Source organism: Hylobates moloch, unplaced genomic scaffold, assembly GCF_009828535.3.
Source record: "Hylobates moloch isolate HMO894 unplaced genomic scaffold, HMol_V3 SCAFFOLD_13, whole genome shotgun sequence".
NCBI lineage: Eukaryota > Metazoa > Chordata > Mammalia > Primates > Hylobatidae > Hylobates > Hylobates moloch.
Genome location: NW_026652288.1, coordinates 3302157 through 3319818, shown reverse-complemented (window position 1 = coordinate 3319818; position 17662 = coordinate 3302157). Strand labels below are relative to the sequence as shown.

The 17662-nt window shown below is 50.7% G+C and overlaps 1 protein-coding gene across 2 annotated transcripts in view; it reads right to left on the bottom strand.

Annotated features, from left to right (window-relative positions):
- Positions 1-14869, bottom strand: part of ALLC (allantoicase) — a 43099-nt gene extending 28230 nt beyond the window's left edge. The window contains exons 1-2 of one of the 2 annotated variants that reach the window (XM_058426851.1): positions 14737-14869; positions 142-236 (exon numbers count right to left, since the gene is read on the bottom strand). In XM_058426851.1, the coding sequence (XP_058282834.1) occupies positions 142-231 (90 nt within the window). In that variant the 5' untranslated portion in view covers positions 232-236; positions 14737-14869. Of the gene's footprint in view, positions 1-141; positions 237-13491; positions 13587-14736 lie in introns of those variants that run through there. The other variant, XM_032172118.2, reaches the window with a different exon arrangement.
- Between the last annotated feature and the right edge of the window lie 2793 nt (positions 14870-17662).

The window sequence follows — 17662 nt, the reverse complement described above, 5'->3', positions numbered from 1 at the left end:
TCTCGCTAACGGGTCTCCTTGGGCAGGCCAACCCTTCAGCCTGATTCTTGTTGATTCGTGCATGAGGCTCTCTGCACTGGTGAGTTGTGCCCTTAGCACGGACGCCTTCAACCCTTGTTTGGCCATGAGAGACCCACTTACTTTTCCCCCTACGGACTCAGATGCCATGTCCGTCAGCTGGGTGAAGTCCAGAAACCGGGTCAGTCTTCCCTCCTGGGGAGCATCAGCCATGCTGCCTAGAAGGGAGAGGGTAGCTCGGTCAACCTCGGGGGCTGTGGGAGCGAATGAGGCCCCGTCTAGGCTTCTGATGCTAAGGTTTGAGACGTTCAAAAGTCAGGCAGTGGCAGAACTGGATGTACTGTCAACTGGACGTACTGTCAACTAGACCTGACAGGTGCCCTCTGCTCAATGAGGTTGAACTAAAAAGAGACTTTGCTTAAACACGCTGAAACGGGGAAGGAATTAGAACATGGCTTCCTTCTAAAGTATTTAAAAATAAAATATCACTAGCTATAAAAACCCTATCGCCACAAAATGCAAAATTTTATTGTTTAAAAGAGAGAGATTATTTTAATTTTGAAGAGAATAACTTGCTTTTAATAGTCTTTGAAGCCATTCAAAACACATGTATTGAGACCCTGGGTGGCAGGCCCTGGCTAGACGTGGGGAACAAGAGCCCACCCGCCCACAAGAACACCCCACGCGGGAACAGACGTCCACTGACGCGCAGGCCAGGCCACGCTCTGGAGCCAGCAGAGACTGAGCCACAGAGACGGGTCTAGCGAGGGAGATTCGGGGCCACACGGCCATGGCGGGTCCTAACACGGGACTTAGCCCAACTGCCCAGCACCCTCATGTTAAGGTTAAGAAAGCAGAGACTTGGAGAAATGGAAAGAGACCGTGAGGGAAGCAGGGAGAGTCTGGCCTGACCCCGGGGCCTCCCCACCCCTAAGCCAAGAGGTGATCTTTGTTCCTAGCCCTTTTTCCTACCCCTCCTGGGGAAAGAGAAAAACTACACAAAAACACCTCACTAAGAATTATGTTCATTCACAAAAGAAGGAATACAAACAGTCCATGGACATGAGAAGCCAGCTCTTCCTTGAAATTACAGAAAAATAATTAATTCTAAAATACCATTTTGCCTAAGAAACGGACACTTTTTTAAAGCAAACAGGCACTGCCATAGTCCATGGTCAGGAGCATGAACGGGAACAGCCCTTCAGGGTGATTTGGTAACACCTGCGGCGGGGAAGGTGCTCCCGACATCCTGATTTGCTGGTTCTTTCGTGCTGAAGCCCCTGGGCTCACTGGAGTCTCCTCCTCCTGTGCCCTCATCCCCTGGTGATGTCAACCAGAGTCATGGCTCCTAAGATCATCCACACTCCAATTATCCCCAAACACATAGCGCCTTTGCGACATGAATCTCCATCTGCCAACTCAAAACATCTCCCCTTGGATGTTGAATCAAATCTCAGAGCTGACAGGTCCGAGTATCAGCTCTGGCTCTCCCTCAGCCTGCCCCATCGCAGCCTCCCACCTCCGGGAGGAGCAGCCCCATCCTCCTGGTCGCTCCAGCAAAAGCCTTGGCGGCACCTTCAGACCCCTTCCTCACACCCAGTCTGTGCAGCATCCTGTCCACCTGCCCATTGGACCCAGAACACGGAATTATCTTTTTTATTTATTTATTTTTGATGTGGAATCTCCCTCTGTCGCCCAGGCTGGAGTGCAGTGGCACAACCTCAGCTCACTGCAAACTCCACCTCCCAGGTTCAAGCGATTCTCCTGCCTCAGCCTCTCAAGTAGCTGGGATTACAGGTCCCACCACCACGGCCGGCTAATTTTTGTTTTGGGGGGTGTTTTTTTGAGACGGAGTTTTGCTCTGTCACCCAGGCTGGAGTGCAGCGGCATGATCTCAGCTCACTGCAATCTCCGCCTCCTGGGTTCAAGCAATTCTCCTGCCTCAGACTCCCGAGTAGCTGAGATTACACTCACCCACCACCACGCCTGGCTAATTTTTTTGTATTTTTGGTAGAGACGGGGTTTCACCATGTTAGCCAGGATGGTCTCCATCTCCTGACCTCCTGATCCACCTGCCTCGGCCTCCCAAAGTGCTGGGATTCCAGGCGTGAGCCACCACACCCGGCCATAATTATTGTATTTTTAGTAGAGATGAGGTTTCACCATGTTGGCCAAGCTGGTCTCAAACTCCTGACCTCAGGTGATCCACCCTCCTTGGCTTCCCAAAGTGCTGGGATTACAGGTGTGAGCCACTGTGCCTGGCCGGAATTATCTTCTAAACTGTCTGAGAAGGAAGTGTATGAGGGCGAAGGTGAAGCGAGATGGGCGTGTGCTGGTGACCATTGTTACTGCTGGACAGTGGGAACATTCAGGGACCATCTGATATTTTTACCCACCTGGGTACGTTTGAAATCTTTCACAATCAAAGTCATACCCATGGCCAGGCGCGGTGGCTCACGCCTGTAATCCCAATACTTTGGGAGGCTGAAGTGGGCAAATCACCTGAGGTCAGGAGTTTGAGACCACCCTGGCCAATATAGAGAAACCCCGTCTCTATTAAAAATAAAAAATCAGCCGGGCATGGTGGCAGGTGCCTGTAATCCCAGCTACTTGGGAGGCTGAGGCAGGAGAATCACTTGAACCCAGAAAGGCGGAGGTTGCAGTGAGCCGAGTTTGCACCACTGCACTCCAGCCTGGGTGACAGAGCAAGACTCCATCTCAAAAAAAAAAGTCACACACATTATGCATATTAAACACTCACAGAGGCAGAGAGGGAGAGAGACACCAGCACCGTCTCTCTCCTGGGTAATGAAATATCCCCAACACATGTGTCCCTGCCTGTCTACAAGCCATCCTCAGCCCAGCCCCAGAGCAAGCTTTCAAAAACAAAAGTCATTCCCGGTTCACTCAGAATGAAAGCTGCTCTCCTCACCTCGGCCACAAGCACCTCCCCCACCTAGGACTCTTTCCCCTCTGTCCTGCCTCTGTGACTTTGCAAAGGTGGTTCCCTCTGCCAGGAATGCTCTTCCCCACACAGCTGTGTGTTTGCTCCTTGCCTCCCTCCAAGCTTTTGCCTGACAATTACCTCCTCAGCAACACTGCCCTGACCTCCTATTTACAGGTCAGCCCCCACGCCCCCCAGGCATCCCAACACCCCTTACCCGGGCCCACCTTTGTTCCCAAATAATATGAGCACACATGCCACTGCTTCTCTGTAATATTTATTATTGTCCTGATGCAGTGGCTCACACCTGTAATCCCAGCACTTTGGGAGGCCGAGGAGGGCAGATCACCTGAGGTCGGGAGTTCGAGACCAGCCTGACCAATGTAGAGAAGCCCCATCTCTACTAAATATACAAAGATTAGCCAGGCATGGTGGCGCATGCCTGTAGTCCCAGCTATTCAGGAGGCTGGGGCAGGAGAATCGCTTGAACCCGGAAGGCGGAGGTTGCAGTGAGCCGAGATTGTGCCATTGCACTCCAGCCTGGGCAACAAAAGCGAAACTCAGTCTCAAAAAAAAAATATATATATATATATGTATAATCTGCCTTTCCAGATTAGATGCGCACTCCACACCAGCAGTAAGTTTTATTTTGTTCACCAGTGTGTCCCTAGTAAACCCCCTAACATTTACTGTGAGTTCACAGGAATGTCGTGCGCTGTTCAGTTTATCTCATTTCAGTCGTCAGAATAACCTGTGATTTTGGTATCATTCACATGCTACAAGTGAAAAGGAACGCATCTTTGAGAGATCAAGTGAATTGTCAAAGCCCGCGGCTGCAAAGTGAACCATATGGCCAACCGCGATGTATCCAAACGTGACTGACAGCGGAAAGCCCCAGGAAGCGCGCTGGAGCTCAGTGAGTGTCACGGGAGTGTTGGTTCAACAAACTCCACCTGGTTCTGTGCTCATTCATTCAACACCGTGTGCAGAGCTCCCGGATGCGCAGACGCCATGCCCGGGGCTGAGTGTGCACTTGCTCTTCAACAGCTCATGGTGCAGTGGAGGGGACCGATGAGGTGGCGACCATCCCAGGGAATGCGGAGACAGGGCCACCTCGAGGTGCACTGACTGAAGCCACACACTCAGTGAGCTCTGCGGGCTCAGGAACCTCCCTTCAGAAGTGGATGCCAGGCCAGGTGGTATAGGGAAGGACAGACAACCAGGCAGGGGAGACCACGGGTGCAGGCATGGAGGCCAGTGGTCCAGGGAACCACAGGAGCTGATGGTGCCTTTGCTGGGACCCATATTGTCCAATCTGGAAGCCACTGGCCACAACTGGGCATTTAACAAAGTTAAACTTCAATTACTTGAAATTATGTAAAACTCAAAATCCAGTTCCTCCTTTGCTCTGGCCACATTTCATGTGCTCCCGAGGCACCTGCGGCCTCACTGCTGAGCAGCACAGGTGTGGGACAGGCCTGTCGTCAAAGAGAATTTTATTAGACTGTGCTGGAAAATCTCCGAAAAGATTACGGTGCAGAGCTCACCCACCACAGTCGCCCCCACCATGCAATGCAGAATTTAAAGCGGTGCTAAACCACCGCACAGACACACAACCTACAGACTGGCTGGAATTAAAATCGCTTCTTCACAGAGCTCTTAGCAACATTGCGGCCCGTTCATCAAGGATGGGTGATGGTAACTGTGCAGTGCCCTGTTTGCTGTATCACAGCACAGGCCTGGCTGGGCATATATATTTCTTATCTGCCTGTCCTGATTGGATGCACACTCCACGTGGGGAGGCTGTGGGTTGAAGGGTGTAGATGCTGAGGCTGCAGCGTGGGCAGGTTACAGACCAAGCAGCCCGGCTTTGGCCTGTAGGTCTCGCCAAGTCCCCGGGCTCCCCCTGCACACACCCCTTCATCATCGTCCTCTTCTCCACGCAAAATCATGCAGTGCTGGGCCAGTCACAGGCACACAGCAGAGGCTTGCCGACTATGTGATACGCTAAGTCATTACAGAACACTGGATACACCAAACAGCTTAACTTTTTCCCCATCAGCTCCAGCAAGCTCACTATGCCCCGATACAGAGCGCTCAAGCATTTTGCCTAAGTCAATAATGTAATGTTCCCTCCCAGCCACCCCCCTGTGGTGGTAGAAGCCAGGGGTCCTGGTAACGTGGGGCATGACCCACTATGTCTGTATTGATCAGCTTCCCTGGGAAGCAGAGAGCACTGGAGGTGCAGGCTGGCCTTTTGTGTATACAGTCTTTCATCTTTTCCTTTGGTGTGCCTCCAATAACCTACACAGAGCATTCTATCTTACACGCATATACCAGAGGCTGTAAATTCAACAGAGAAAGAGATCAAAAGAAAGAGAAAAGCATTTATACCCTTTCTCAAGGTACCAGCAGCCTTCACGCTTCACTCTGTGTAGCCTCACCCCACTGAAGCTCACACTCAACTTAGACAGTAAAACACTTCAATTTGACCCAGCAATCCCATTACTGTTATATACCCAAAGGAATATAAATAGTTCTACTATAAAGATACATGTGCGCATGTGTTCATTGCAGCACTATTCACAATAGCAAAGACACGGAATCAACCCAAATGCCCATCAATGATAGACTGGATAAAGAAAATGTGGTACATATAGACCATGGAATACCATGCAGCCATAAAAAGGAATGAGAACATGTCCTTTGCAGGAACCTGGGTGGATCTGGAAGCCATTAACCTCAGCAAACTAACGCAGGAACAGAAAACCAAACACCGCATGTTCTCACTCATAAGTGGGAGTTGAACAATGAGAAAACATGGACGCAGGAAAGGGAACATCACACTCTCCAGCCTGTCGGGGGTGGCGGGAGGAAGAGCATCAGGACAAAGAGCTAATGCATGTGGGGATTAATACCTAGGTGATGGGTGGATCTGTGCAGCAAACCACCATGGCACACGTTTACCTATGTAGCATGTGCCATGGTGCACATGTATCCCAGAACTTAAAATAAAATTTTAAAAAAACACTTCAACTCAGTACTTTAAAAAAGGGGGGGGAGGGGAAGAATGCTCCCTCTGGAAATGTTTCTCTGGGAAATAAATAAAAGCTCATCTTCAGAAAACATCAGTGTGGCGATGCCATCTACAGCTGATGCCGTCAAGCAGACAGGGCATTTCCAGGACCCATCTCGCTGCTACAGGCACCACCCGGGGTCAACAGGCAGGCTGACTCATGAAACCTATTATTCAAACTGGGTGAACACACTTTCCTCAAGCTCATTACAAATATTTTTGTATATATTTATATATATTTGAGGTGCCATTTGTGGTACCTCGAAAATCATAACAGTTTTCAAGACTAAGTTTGTTTTTTCAAATGAAATCAAGGATTTGGAAACATCTGGTTTGAGGGGGTTTGGGTTTTTTTTTTTTTTTTTGGAGGCAGTCTTCCTTTGTTGCCCAGGTTGGAATGATGTAGTGGCACAATCATAGCTCACTGCAGCCTCAAACTCCTGGGCTCAAGCGATCTTCCCACCTCAGCCTCTGAGTAGCTGGGATTACAGGTGCGCACCACCACATCAAACCATATTTTTACTTCTTTTTGTAGAGACAGGGTCTCACTATGTTGCCCAGGCAGGTCTTGGACTCCTATTTTCAAGCAATTCTCCCACCTGAGCCTCCCAAAATGCTGGGATTACAGGCATGAGTCACAGCACCTGGCCCAAAACATCTGCCTTGATTGGCAGAAATGAATTTAATTTGGGGTGAAAAATTCCCTGTAGCCTTTGTCCTTAGCCTTCCCACAAATTGATGTCCACTCACTGACCCCCATGCCTGCAGGCTTCTCTAGAGAACAGGATTTATAAAGAGACCTTTTCAGCAGCTTCCAAGAAATATTTCCTTAAACTGTTTTTATTATTCTCTTGGCCAAGCTCCATTTGCAGTTGAGACCCTGCTACTCACATGTGTTTAAAATGTGTTACCTCGAGATAAAAGCAAAACAAACAGACCCTTGTAAAATCCTACAGAGGAGCCACCATAAAGATAAGTTTCAAAGGCACATTCACCTCTGGTTGAATAAACTGCTTCCATTTAATAGAAGCAGCAGGGGTGGCAAAGTGGTGGCAGGGGTATAAAATTCAGCCACCGTTTGCTCTGCAGCCACTCGTATCCTTTTCTACTACTTTGTCTTTAGGCAAAAAAGACAGACCTTTAACTAAGAGAGATGCCCCACCATGAGGTGCTGGGCAAGACCTCACACGGTTTGGTGCTGGCAGTGGGTGTCTAAGTGTTCCACAGTTGCGCTGACATGGGAACCACTTGCCACACGTGGTAGTTAAATTTAAATCTAATGACATTCAAAATCCAGTTCTTCAGTCATATGAGCCACATTTTACGTGCTAGGAAGTTACATGTGGCTGATGGCTACTATACTGAACAGCACAGAAGAGATTTTCCATCATTACAGAAAGTTCTATCAGACAGCACAGGTGTGTGGTTTTACAAAGCATGTTTGTGCATGTTATAGAAAAGGACCCATTATTTCAATATCCTTTCTTATTAATGACCTTAGAAGTAATATCAATTTTTAGTAGTGATCTTAGAAATCTTCAATAACCATTCATCAACGTAGGAAACCCTCAATGACACTGCAAAACCATCTATTTGGCTACTTACTATTGAAGACCTACTGTGCGCCAGGCAGATACTATTTCTGACATAGAGGTTTTTTTCCAACTTTTATTTTAAGTTCAGGGATACATGTGCAGGATGTGCAGGTTTGTTCCGTAGGTAAACGTGTGCCATGGTGGTTTGCTGCACAGATCATCCCATCACCTGGATATTAAGCCCAGCATCCCTTAGCTATTCTTCATCACTGATGCTCTCCCTCCTCCCACCCTCCGACAGGCGCCAGTATGTGATGTTTTTCCCAACATGTCTGTGTGCTGTCCTTGTTCAGCTCCCACTTAGAAGTGAGAACACGCAGTGTTTGGTTTTCTGTTCCCGTGTTAGTTTGCTGAGGATGATGGCTTCCAGGTCCATTCATGTTCCTACAAAGGACATGATCTCATTTTTTATGGCTGCATAGTATTCCATGGTGTATATGTACCATGTTTTCTTTATCCAGTCTATCATTGATGAGCATTTAGGTTGGTTTGCTATCATGGATAGTACTGCAGTGAACAGGTGGGTGCATGTTTCTTTATAACAGAATGATTTATATTCCTTTGGGTATATACCCAGTAATGGGATTGCTGGGTACAATGGTATTTCTGCCTCTAAAACCACCTTACAGTGCGGGCACTATGTTTCCATACTCCCCATGGAAAGTGAACTCATGTCTTCCTCTGACTCCAAAGCTAGTGCTCTTCCACCACACTGAGGGTCGCAGCCTTGCCAGGCCCCCCAGTAATAAACACTTCACAGGTCTATATTCCCTCACCGCTGCAGCAGGAAGCAGCTTCAGACATTACATAAGTGAACGAAGGCAGCTGTGTTCCAGCAAAACTTTATTTATGGACACTGAAATTTGGATTTCATACCAGTTTTATGTGTCATGAACTATTCTCTTTCGAGAGTAGGGTGACTGCAGGCTATAAGAATGGATTGTACTCAGGTAATGGACACCCTAAATGCCCTGGGCTGATCACTGTCCATCATATACACATAACACACTTTCACATGTACCCAACACATTTGTAAAATAAAAAATTATATATAAAAAAAAATCAGGGGTTCTTCATGCTGTAACTAACATAGGTTCTGCTGCAGGTGGTGCCTTGAAATTAGTCCCTATATCTCATCAGCCATTAATTCCTAAAGCACCCACTCGTGACTAGGAATGTGCTAATTACAAATGACCAGACTGCAGGGCCTTGGCGTCAACACTTCCACCCTGTGGTGAGCAGGATGTGCTAATTACAAAGACCTGCCTGTGGGGCCTTGGAGTCAACACTTCTGCCCTGTGGTGAGCAGGGCGTGCTCCAGAATGCGTGCTCCCTAATCCTGAGACCTGTGTATTTCTCACCATATATGCAAAGCAGAATGTGCAGACATAACGAAGCCACAGACCCTAAGATGGGCCTGAGTAATTCTGGACGATCTGGATGGGCCCAGTGTCATCACACAAGGCCTTAAAGCAGGCGACTTTCTCTGGCTGGAAACAGAGAGCCGTGGAGCAGAAAAGGAAGTCAGAAAGAATCCAAGTGTGACTTTGAATCAGGCTTCAAAAGAGAGAAGCCACATCATGACTGAGCTCGGAAGCTCAGGGCTCATGGGCAGAGACTTGAGAGAGGCTTTGGGAGGTCAGGGCGGCCCCTGCTGCTGCCAGCAAGGACAGGGGACCTCAGTCCCACCAGCTCAAGGAGCTGGATTCTGCCCACAACCCCAGCAAGGCAGATGAGGATACTCCCAGAGCCTCTGACAGGAACCCAGCCTCATGAAACCCAGAGCAGACGGATCCAATGAGCCTACCTGGAGGTCTGCCAAACAGACCATGAGATCAGAAATCTGCATTCTGTAAGACGCTAAGGACCTGTAACAACAGCAACATGAAACTATAGCACACACCTAGAGCTTTTCTTTTTTTTTTTTTTTGAGACAGGGTCTCGCTCTGTCGCCCAGGCTGGAGTGCAGTGGCACCATCTCGGCTCACTGCAAGCTACGCCTCCCGGGTTCACGCCATTCTCCCACCTCAGGCACCCGAGTAGCTGGGACTACAGGCGCCTGCCACCACGCCTGGCTAATTTCGTTTTTGTATTTTTAGTAGAGACGGGGTTTCACCATGTTAGCCAGGATGGTCTCGATCTCCTGACCTCGTGATCCACCCGCCTCGGCCTCCCAAAGTGCTGGGATTACAGGCGTGAGCCACCGTGCCCGGCCACCTAGAGCTTTTCATCCAAACTTCTCAACAACCAAGAGGAGTTATCAATCACTACCAAAGTGAAAAGCATCGTCGGAGAGGTGCTAAGAGGTTTAGGCTGAGAGGGGCAATGACCCTGGACAGCTTCCCAAAGCAAAGACTTGCAGCATCTGTTGTGCCTGGTTCACAAGCCCAGGACACTTAACCTGAATTTCAGGGAACAGCCCCAGCGCTGGTCTGTTTCTCTGGGAACACTCATTCTTTTCCCTCCAGGAGATGGTCCTGGGCCCCAAGCATTTCTCCTAGAACATCAAGCTCCTCTTGTTTCACAGCAGATCCGGCCCAGTCAGCAGCCCCCACAGGCCAAGCTTAATTAAAGCCTTCCCTGAACCCCCGCTTGAGGCTTTTCTGCCAATGACCCAGCAGCTAAATGCTTGGGTGCATTCAGGTCAGATCCCCCTGGCATGGTTTTCAAAACACATGTGTACCATGAGCCAGGAGCAGAAGGAAGGGAACTGATGTCTCTAAGCATGAACTCCATAGCTCGATATTTGTTCCCGTATCTCCCGTACTCCAGGCCTTGGAGTCACACATTATTATACCCATTGCTAAGAAGCTCAGAGACGGGACAGAGGCTCTCACCCAATGTCATTCAGCTAATGAACAGGGAGGGGGACGGGTTATGAATGCAGATGAGTCCAACCCCAGGCCTATGCTGTTTGAAACCACAGCCCCTCTCACTTTATTATGGAAAAAAAACAGTGTTAGATATAAGTTCTAAATTTCTCTTCAAAGAATCAATATGTCAGTATGTTCAATTCTTTGCCTTCTACTTTTAAACTTAACTTCCTCATAAAGCAACCTCTTTGGATCACCTGCTCCACCCTGACTCATTCCGATTTCCTGCTCTGCCATAACCATTTTCCCCACCAAACCACTCACCCCATCACTCTCTTTAAATTAGCCAGTCGGAATTAGTTTAGCCTGTGCGGTCTAACCCTAGCCAATAGGGGAATGACACAGCAGCAGGGGCCACGTGCGTCAGGAATAAGAACCCCTTCTCCTCCCTTGTCCAGGTGTGCGCTCACCATTGCTCCATCTGAGAGGGCACGCCCTTCTGTAGAAGTAAATGGTCTTGCCAAGAAGAAAAAAAAATTTATAGGGGCCGGGCGCAGTGGCTCACGCTTGTAATCCCAGCACTTTGGGAGGCCGAGGCGGGCGGATCACGAGGTCAGGAGATCGAGACCACGGTGAAACCCCGTCTCTACTAAAAATACAAAAAAAAAAAAAAAATTAGCCGGGCGTGGTGGCAGGCACCTGTAGTCCCAGCTACTCGGAGAGGCTGAGGCAGGAGAATGGCGTGAACCCGGGAGGTGGAGCTTGCAGTGAGCTGAGATTGCGCCACTGCACTCCAGCCTGGGCGACAGAGCGAGACTCCGTCTCAAAAAAAAAGAAAAAAAAATTTATATTCAAGTGCTGTTTGTTCGGCAGCACCGAAACTTTATTTATAACAACAGTAAAGGCATCATCATCTCCCCAAATATTGGAAAATTTATTATCTGTGTTCTCCCAATGTCTTAGCCTATTTGTGTTGCTGTGAAGGAATGCCTGAGGCTGGACCATTCATAAAGAAAAGGGGGTTACTTGGCTTACGGTTCTGCAGGCGGTACAGAAAGCACGGTGCTAGCATATGCTTCCAGCGAGGGCCTCAGGCTGCTTCCACTCCTGGTGGGAGGTGAGGGGAGCCGCGTGCAGACACCACAGGGCAGGAGAGGAAGCATGGGAGGGACGCCAGGCTCGTCCTAACAAGCAGCTCTCACCGGACTAACAGAGCAAGAACCGTCTCACCACCTCCAGAACGGCACCAAGCCCTTCATGAGGGATCCGCCCCCATGACCCAGACTCCTCCCACTGGGCCCCACCTCCAACATGGGGGATCAGATTTCACCATGAGGTTTGGGGGACAAGCATCCAAACCATAGCACCCCACAACCTCAAAGGCTGTTACGTGAGAAGTCTCCCCACCCCTAAGATAAAAAAAAGTGAGAAAGAAGAGAGACGTTTAAAGGTGGGCCTCCAGGCCACAGCACAGGCCCAACCAGTGTCTACTGTGAAAAGGGCCGTGACATTTGTCTTTCCTAAATTTCTCTCCTCAGCCACAAATCCCAAAAGTATCCACAGTGGCCTGTGCTGTGCAGGGCCCCGTGGAGGTTCCGGAGAGATTCCAGGCAGCCAAGAGCTGGCGTATAAGGGGCCGTTCTCCGCCCTGGTGGAGGTGACAGCTCCAGGACTCTTGCGCCATGAGCTTGCTGAGCTCTCTGCTCACTGGTCCCTGCCGTTTCTGTTGATAAAATAGCCAAGGTCCAGGCAAGAAAGGAAGGAGCCACGCGACCTCGGCTGTGGCAGCTGCTTCTGGGCCCATTGCTACAACCCCTCCCACTGCCTGCTCAAGGGAGCTCTTAAATACATTTTCTGCTGTGGCTGAGACCAGACCTAGGGTCAGCTCTGATGTTTGAGGAACATGCTAAATCTTTACCTGCAAATTTCAACTTAATCACCGCAAATGACGAGCGTTATCATGGGTTACGGCAAGGCGACGAGGCAATGACTCTCCAGAGTCATGAAATTTCAGGCAGTCAAGTGGTGCTCATACTATGTTTTCTTTTGAGATTAGCCTTAAAATAAGAAAAGGTATGACCAGGCCACTCTAGCAAGCACAAGAAAGACAGACGTTCCTCTGACAAGCAGGGAAGGCTGTGCTGGTGGAAGAGTTACTCCCTCGTAAAGAAGAAAACCTTCAGGGGCTTTGTCATCACTGTCAATGAGTTCCGAAGAAGCCTTTGGCCAAAAGTATGAGATTTATGGTGAAATAACAGAAGCGGTTTGTTCAAGTTTGGGACAAAACTAGAGTGAGCTTGAGCAGGGACTCCGAGCAGCCCAAGGTCAACTGCACGAGACCCCTGGCTACCGGCAACTCTTGGAATATATTTACATTTAGTTCTACTTTGTGATTCTTGTTTTGAATATAGATTTAGTTCACCATGGCCTTAGTTGTTTAGATTTTTTTTTTTTTTTTTTTTGAAGACAGGGTCTCACTCTGTCATCCAGGCTGGAGTGCAGTAGTGTGATCTTGGCTCATTGCAACCTCCACCCCAACCCCATCTCGGGCTCAAGCAATTCTCCCGTGTCAGCCTCCCAAGTAGCTGGGACCACAGGCACGCATCGCCATGCCTGGCTATTTTTTTGTATTTTTGGTAGAAATGGGGTCTTGCCATGTTGTCCAGGCTGGTCTCAAACTCCTCAACTCAAGCAATCCACCCACCTCGGCCTCCCAAAGTACAGGGATTACAGGCATGAGCCACCGTGCCCAGCCTCTTTAGATTTTTTTTAAAAAGGCCAAAGTCACATGATTTGAAACCAAACAGAGCAGTGACCAGAGCCCAGAAGCCTGACCCGCCTCTGGGGCCCCTCCAGGTGTTTGGGCCATGCCCGATACCAACACAGTTCAACGGCACAAAGTGGTGTCTGCCACCATCTACCCTCTGTCACCCTCCAAGTGTCGAGGGTTCGTTGCATTACTGAAATTCATCTCTGTCACCCTATTCTTTTAGCAAAGCCAACCTTAAAGATAGCAAGGTATTTATAAACCACACTCCAGCTCACCCAGGAGTCAGAAATCCAGTATTCAGAAATGGATCTCTTGCTCCCCAGAAGCCAGCCAAGGTCCCACTGTGCTTGAGTGCCAGCTCGGAGAGAATGCACAGGGGCCTGAGGTAGAGACAGAACTTGGCAGAGATTGGCTGTGCCTGTATGATGTCACAAGTGTTGCAGAGAGACGAAGTAAGACGGGGAGCAGCCCCTCCCCGGAGAAGCCAAGCAGGCAAGACCCTCTCACAAGGCCCGAAGCCAGACGTGGTCCCTGCTGGTCCCAGGGCCCTTCCCTACCCCTAACAAAGCTGCCTCCGGCCACTGGCCTGGGCCTGAAACCCCCACCTTCCTGGTCCCGCCAGTAACCTGAGTTAAAGTTTTATCTCTAGACATCACCTATTCACTAATCATTAATAATTGGGAAAACACTGAGCACACCCAGCAGTGGGTCCTGACCTACTAGAGAAGACAGGGGCCCTTGGGAGAGGTTGGCTAGGGCCCCTCAGCCCCAGAAAAAGTAAATACACACAAAATTTTCATGGAATTTAAAGAAGCCCACAGATGCTTAAGAAAGGGCACCTTGCCACGTGGATGCTAGGCCCATGGCATAAAAACAACACATGCTGCCCGCCTTTAAAGGCCCCACTGTCTGCAGAAGAACTTTCCATGCAGAAAGAAACAGCTGAGCCCGGCTTCGAGGTGCAGTAACAGACGTTGCCTTGCTGCGCCACAGCAACCCTGCAGGGCAAGCTATCCACTCTGCAGATGAATCAGCTGGGGCCCTGAAGGCAGGAAAGCCGCCCGAGGTCACCTGAGCAGGGAGGGGCTGAGCTGGAACCAGAACCCAGCACAGCGGATGGCGCACAAAGGGGCCTTTGGGGCTCCAGAAAGACAACCTGCGTCCCGGGGAGATCCATCACCCACACACTTCTTTTTCCTTCCTGGGTTTTCTTTCCCCAGGGCCTGACCCGGCCTTCTCCTCCTGAACTCCAGCTTTCCCAGAGGAAAGCAAAGCCATTTGAAAGGCCGGCTCAAGGCCACCTCCAACTGAAAACCCCACCCCCAACCCCAACCCGTCTCTCAGCCCCACCACCCAGCCACAGTTAGGACGCGTCCAGCCCCTGTTGTCTGATCTCAGCTCCCCCGGCCTTCGAGTCCATATTTACACATCTGTCTCCCATCCAGATGAAATTCTTTAAGAACAAAACCACATCCTATGCTGCCTTCCGTAGCTGACTGTATTTTAATGAATTAACGCACGTGGCTTCGTCCCTGGCAGTTCTTGTCACCCGTGACTTCTCCGCCACAGCAGCGTAGTGCCCCCGCTCGCCCCCTCGGATCAGTCACAAAGCTCATGGTGCGGAGAACAGAAGGGCCTATTTTTTTCCTTGTGGTTTCGCTAAGCCTAGGCCGCAGCACAGATAAAGCCATGGAGGAAGGCATCCTGACCCCTGCCCTCCACACCCTGACCCCTGCCCTCCACACCCTGACCTCTGCCCTCCACACCAATCTGGCTCCTACAATCTAATGTGCTTCCAAATCACCTAGGAGCTGGTTGAAGTGCAGATTCTGACTCTGCAGATCTGAGATACGGCCTGAGGCTTGAGATTTCTCCAAGCTCCAGGGCGATGCTGGGGCTGCTGGGCTGTGGCAGAGGTTGAGCATAGGGCTCTGCCAGCTAGCTGCCCCATCCACATGGCAGCCACTAGCTATGCTAAATTCAGTACTTCTCTAATGCTAAAATCAATTTAATTTAGTGAAGTTGAAAGTTTGGATACTCTGTCTTATGAGCTAAGTTTCTGGTGCCCAACAGCCACATGCAGCAGTGGCGACAGGCTGGGCTGCACAGCTACAGAACTTTCCATCGTGGCACAGCAGACATCCTGTGGACCCATCTGTGGGGTGGGAGGAGAACAAGAACTGGCAGAGAGGTGGTCCCAGAGCAGTGGCCTGAGCCACACGTGAGGCTGTTCTTGGAGCTCTGTAGGGGCTTCAACACTCCTGCCTTGGTCTTGCCAAGACATACGGATTCTCATGGAAAGGGCTGGAGCAGCCCCAGAATAATGCCGCCATCCACGCCCTCCCTGGACTCCCAGGAGGCAAGGAGATCAGCCTGCGGTGATGGAGTGCTGGCTCCCTGGACGGGCTCCTCCCGACCCCTGTGCAGCCCCTGCCTGAAGCGGGTGTCCGCTCACTAGGTGGGGACCTGATGTTGAGGAAATGTCCGCTCTTCAGGCACAACAACCTCCCACCTCTTCTTCCCCCTGCCCCATTCCAGTGGGAGCTCGCTGGCTCTGCTGACAGCAGGCCACCCACCGCCCCCGCCGGAGCGGGCGACAGGCTTGGCGGGGCTCCAGCAGAAGCACGGGGCAGCGCCCAGGGGCAGCAGAAGCACGGGGCAGCGCTCGGGGGCAGCAGAAGCACGGGGCAGCGCCCGGGGGCAGCAGAAGCACGGGGCAGCGCTCAGGGGCAGCAGAAGCACGGGGCAGCGCCCGGGGGCAGCAGAAGCACTGGGCAGCACTCAAGGGCTCCAGCAGAAACACGCGGCAGAGCTCAGGGGCAATGCTCCAGGCTTGTCTTATGGCTCCAGCTGCAAGAGGCTAGTGGTTTCCTTAATGCTGTCCCTTTAATTAGGCAGATACTTAAAACTTGTCATTCTAAGGCTGGGCACAGTGGGCCATGCTTATAATCCCAGCACTTTGAGAGGCTGAGATGGGAGGATCTCTTGAGCCCAGGGGTTTGAGACCAACCTGGGCAACACAGTGAGACCCCATCTCTGAAAAAAAAATTTTTTTTAATTAGCCAAGCATGGTGACATACACCTGTAGTCCCAGCTACTTGGGAGGCTGAGGTGGGAGGATCGCTTGAGCCCAGGGGTTCAAGGTTGCAATGAGCTGTGATTGCACCACTGCTCTCCAGCATGGGCAACAGAGTGAGACCCTGTCTCAAAAAACAAACAAACTAGTCATTCCTTTGACAGTCACATGAGCTGTGCATGTTTTCCATGTTGCCCACCCTCATATCACACTCCTGGGACACATGTGCCAGCCTGGGCAGGGTGACTTCAAGGTGCTGGGCCCCCTCCACCTGCATCCGTGCCCAATTCTTCTCCCCCAATGTGGGTGGAGCCCAGTGGCTCACTTCTGGTGAACAGGACACAGCAAAGGTGATGGGTGTCACTTCCCAGGCGAGGTTCCGGAAGTCTGTGACTTACATCTTGACCCCCACCCCTGACTTTTCTCCTTTATTGCCCTGAAGGAGCAGCTGTCATGGTGCAATCTGCCCTGCAGAGAGGACAGCAGCCAGCACGGAGCTTACCCCACCAGTGACCTGGGGAGTGCACGAGGAAGCAGGTCCTGTCCTCAGAGGGAGGAGAGCGGCCCACGGACGCCTCAACTGCAGGCTGAGAGAGGGTCCAGGGAGCGGCTCAGGCACTGACCACAGACACAGGGAGGTCACGGATGCGCTTTAAGCCTCTAACTCGTGCTAGCTTGCTGTGCCGCATTACACAGCCAATACAAAGCCCTTCTTATCCATAGCAACCTTCGCCTGAAAACAGTCATGCAGTCTTCTTTCTGCGCCTTCCAGGCAGAGTTGCAAATGCCCTGTCTGTGACACGACCCCAGGGAAATGGGGCATGAAGTCCAGAACTGGCTGAGAATAAGTTTCTTCCACTCAGCTGAATGGAAACACGCAGAAAAGACAGTCACGTTTCCTGCGCACCAGAGGGTTCACTGAGAGTCACATGCACTGACTGTGTCATCCCAGAGCTTCTGGCAGTGTCTGGCTCATGACAAGTGCTCAGGGAGTGTGTCTTGAGCTCTTCAGCTTCCATCAGATGATAACCTGAATGTGTGGGTCGGATGAACTAGCTTTCATCTAGAAAAAGCACAACCCTAAGGAACGGGCTTGGGCAGCCTCCTAGACGGCCCCAGTGATCCTCACCTCCTGGCACTCACACGGTGGTAAATCCCTTCCATGCTGAGCAGGGCCACCCAGTGCAACCAGCAGGGCCTTACAGAAATGGCAGCGTGTGGTTCCGAGGCTGAGCCATCAAAGCCACTGCAGCCATTGCTTTTCCCCCCGTGTGGGGGATGCAGCCACAGTCACAGTCCACTGCCTCTCCTCACGCCCACTCCTCTTCGCAATGTGACTTTGCAGCTTCTCCCATCAAGGGCTCTTGGAT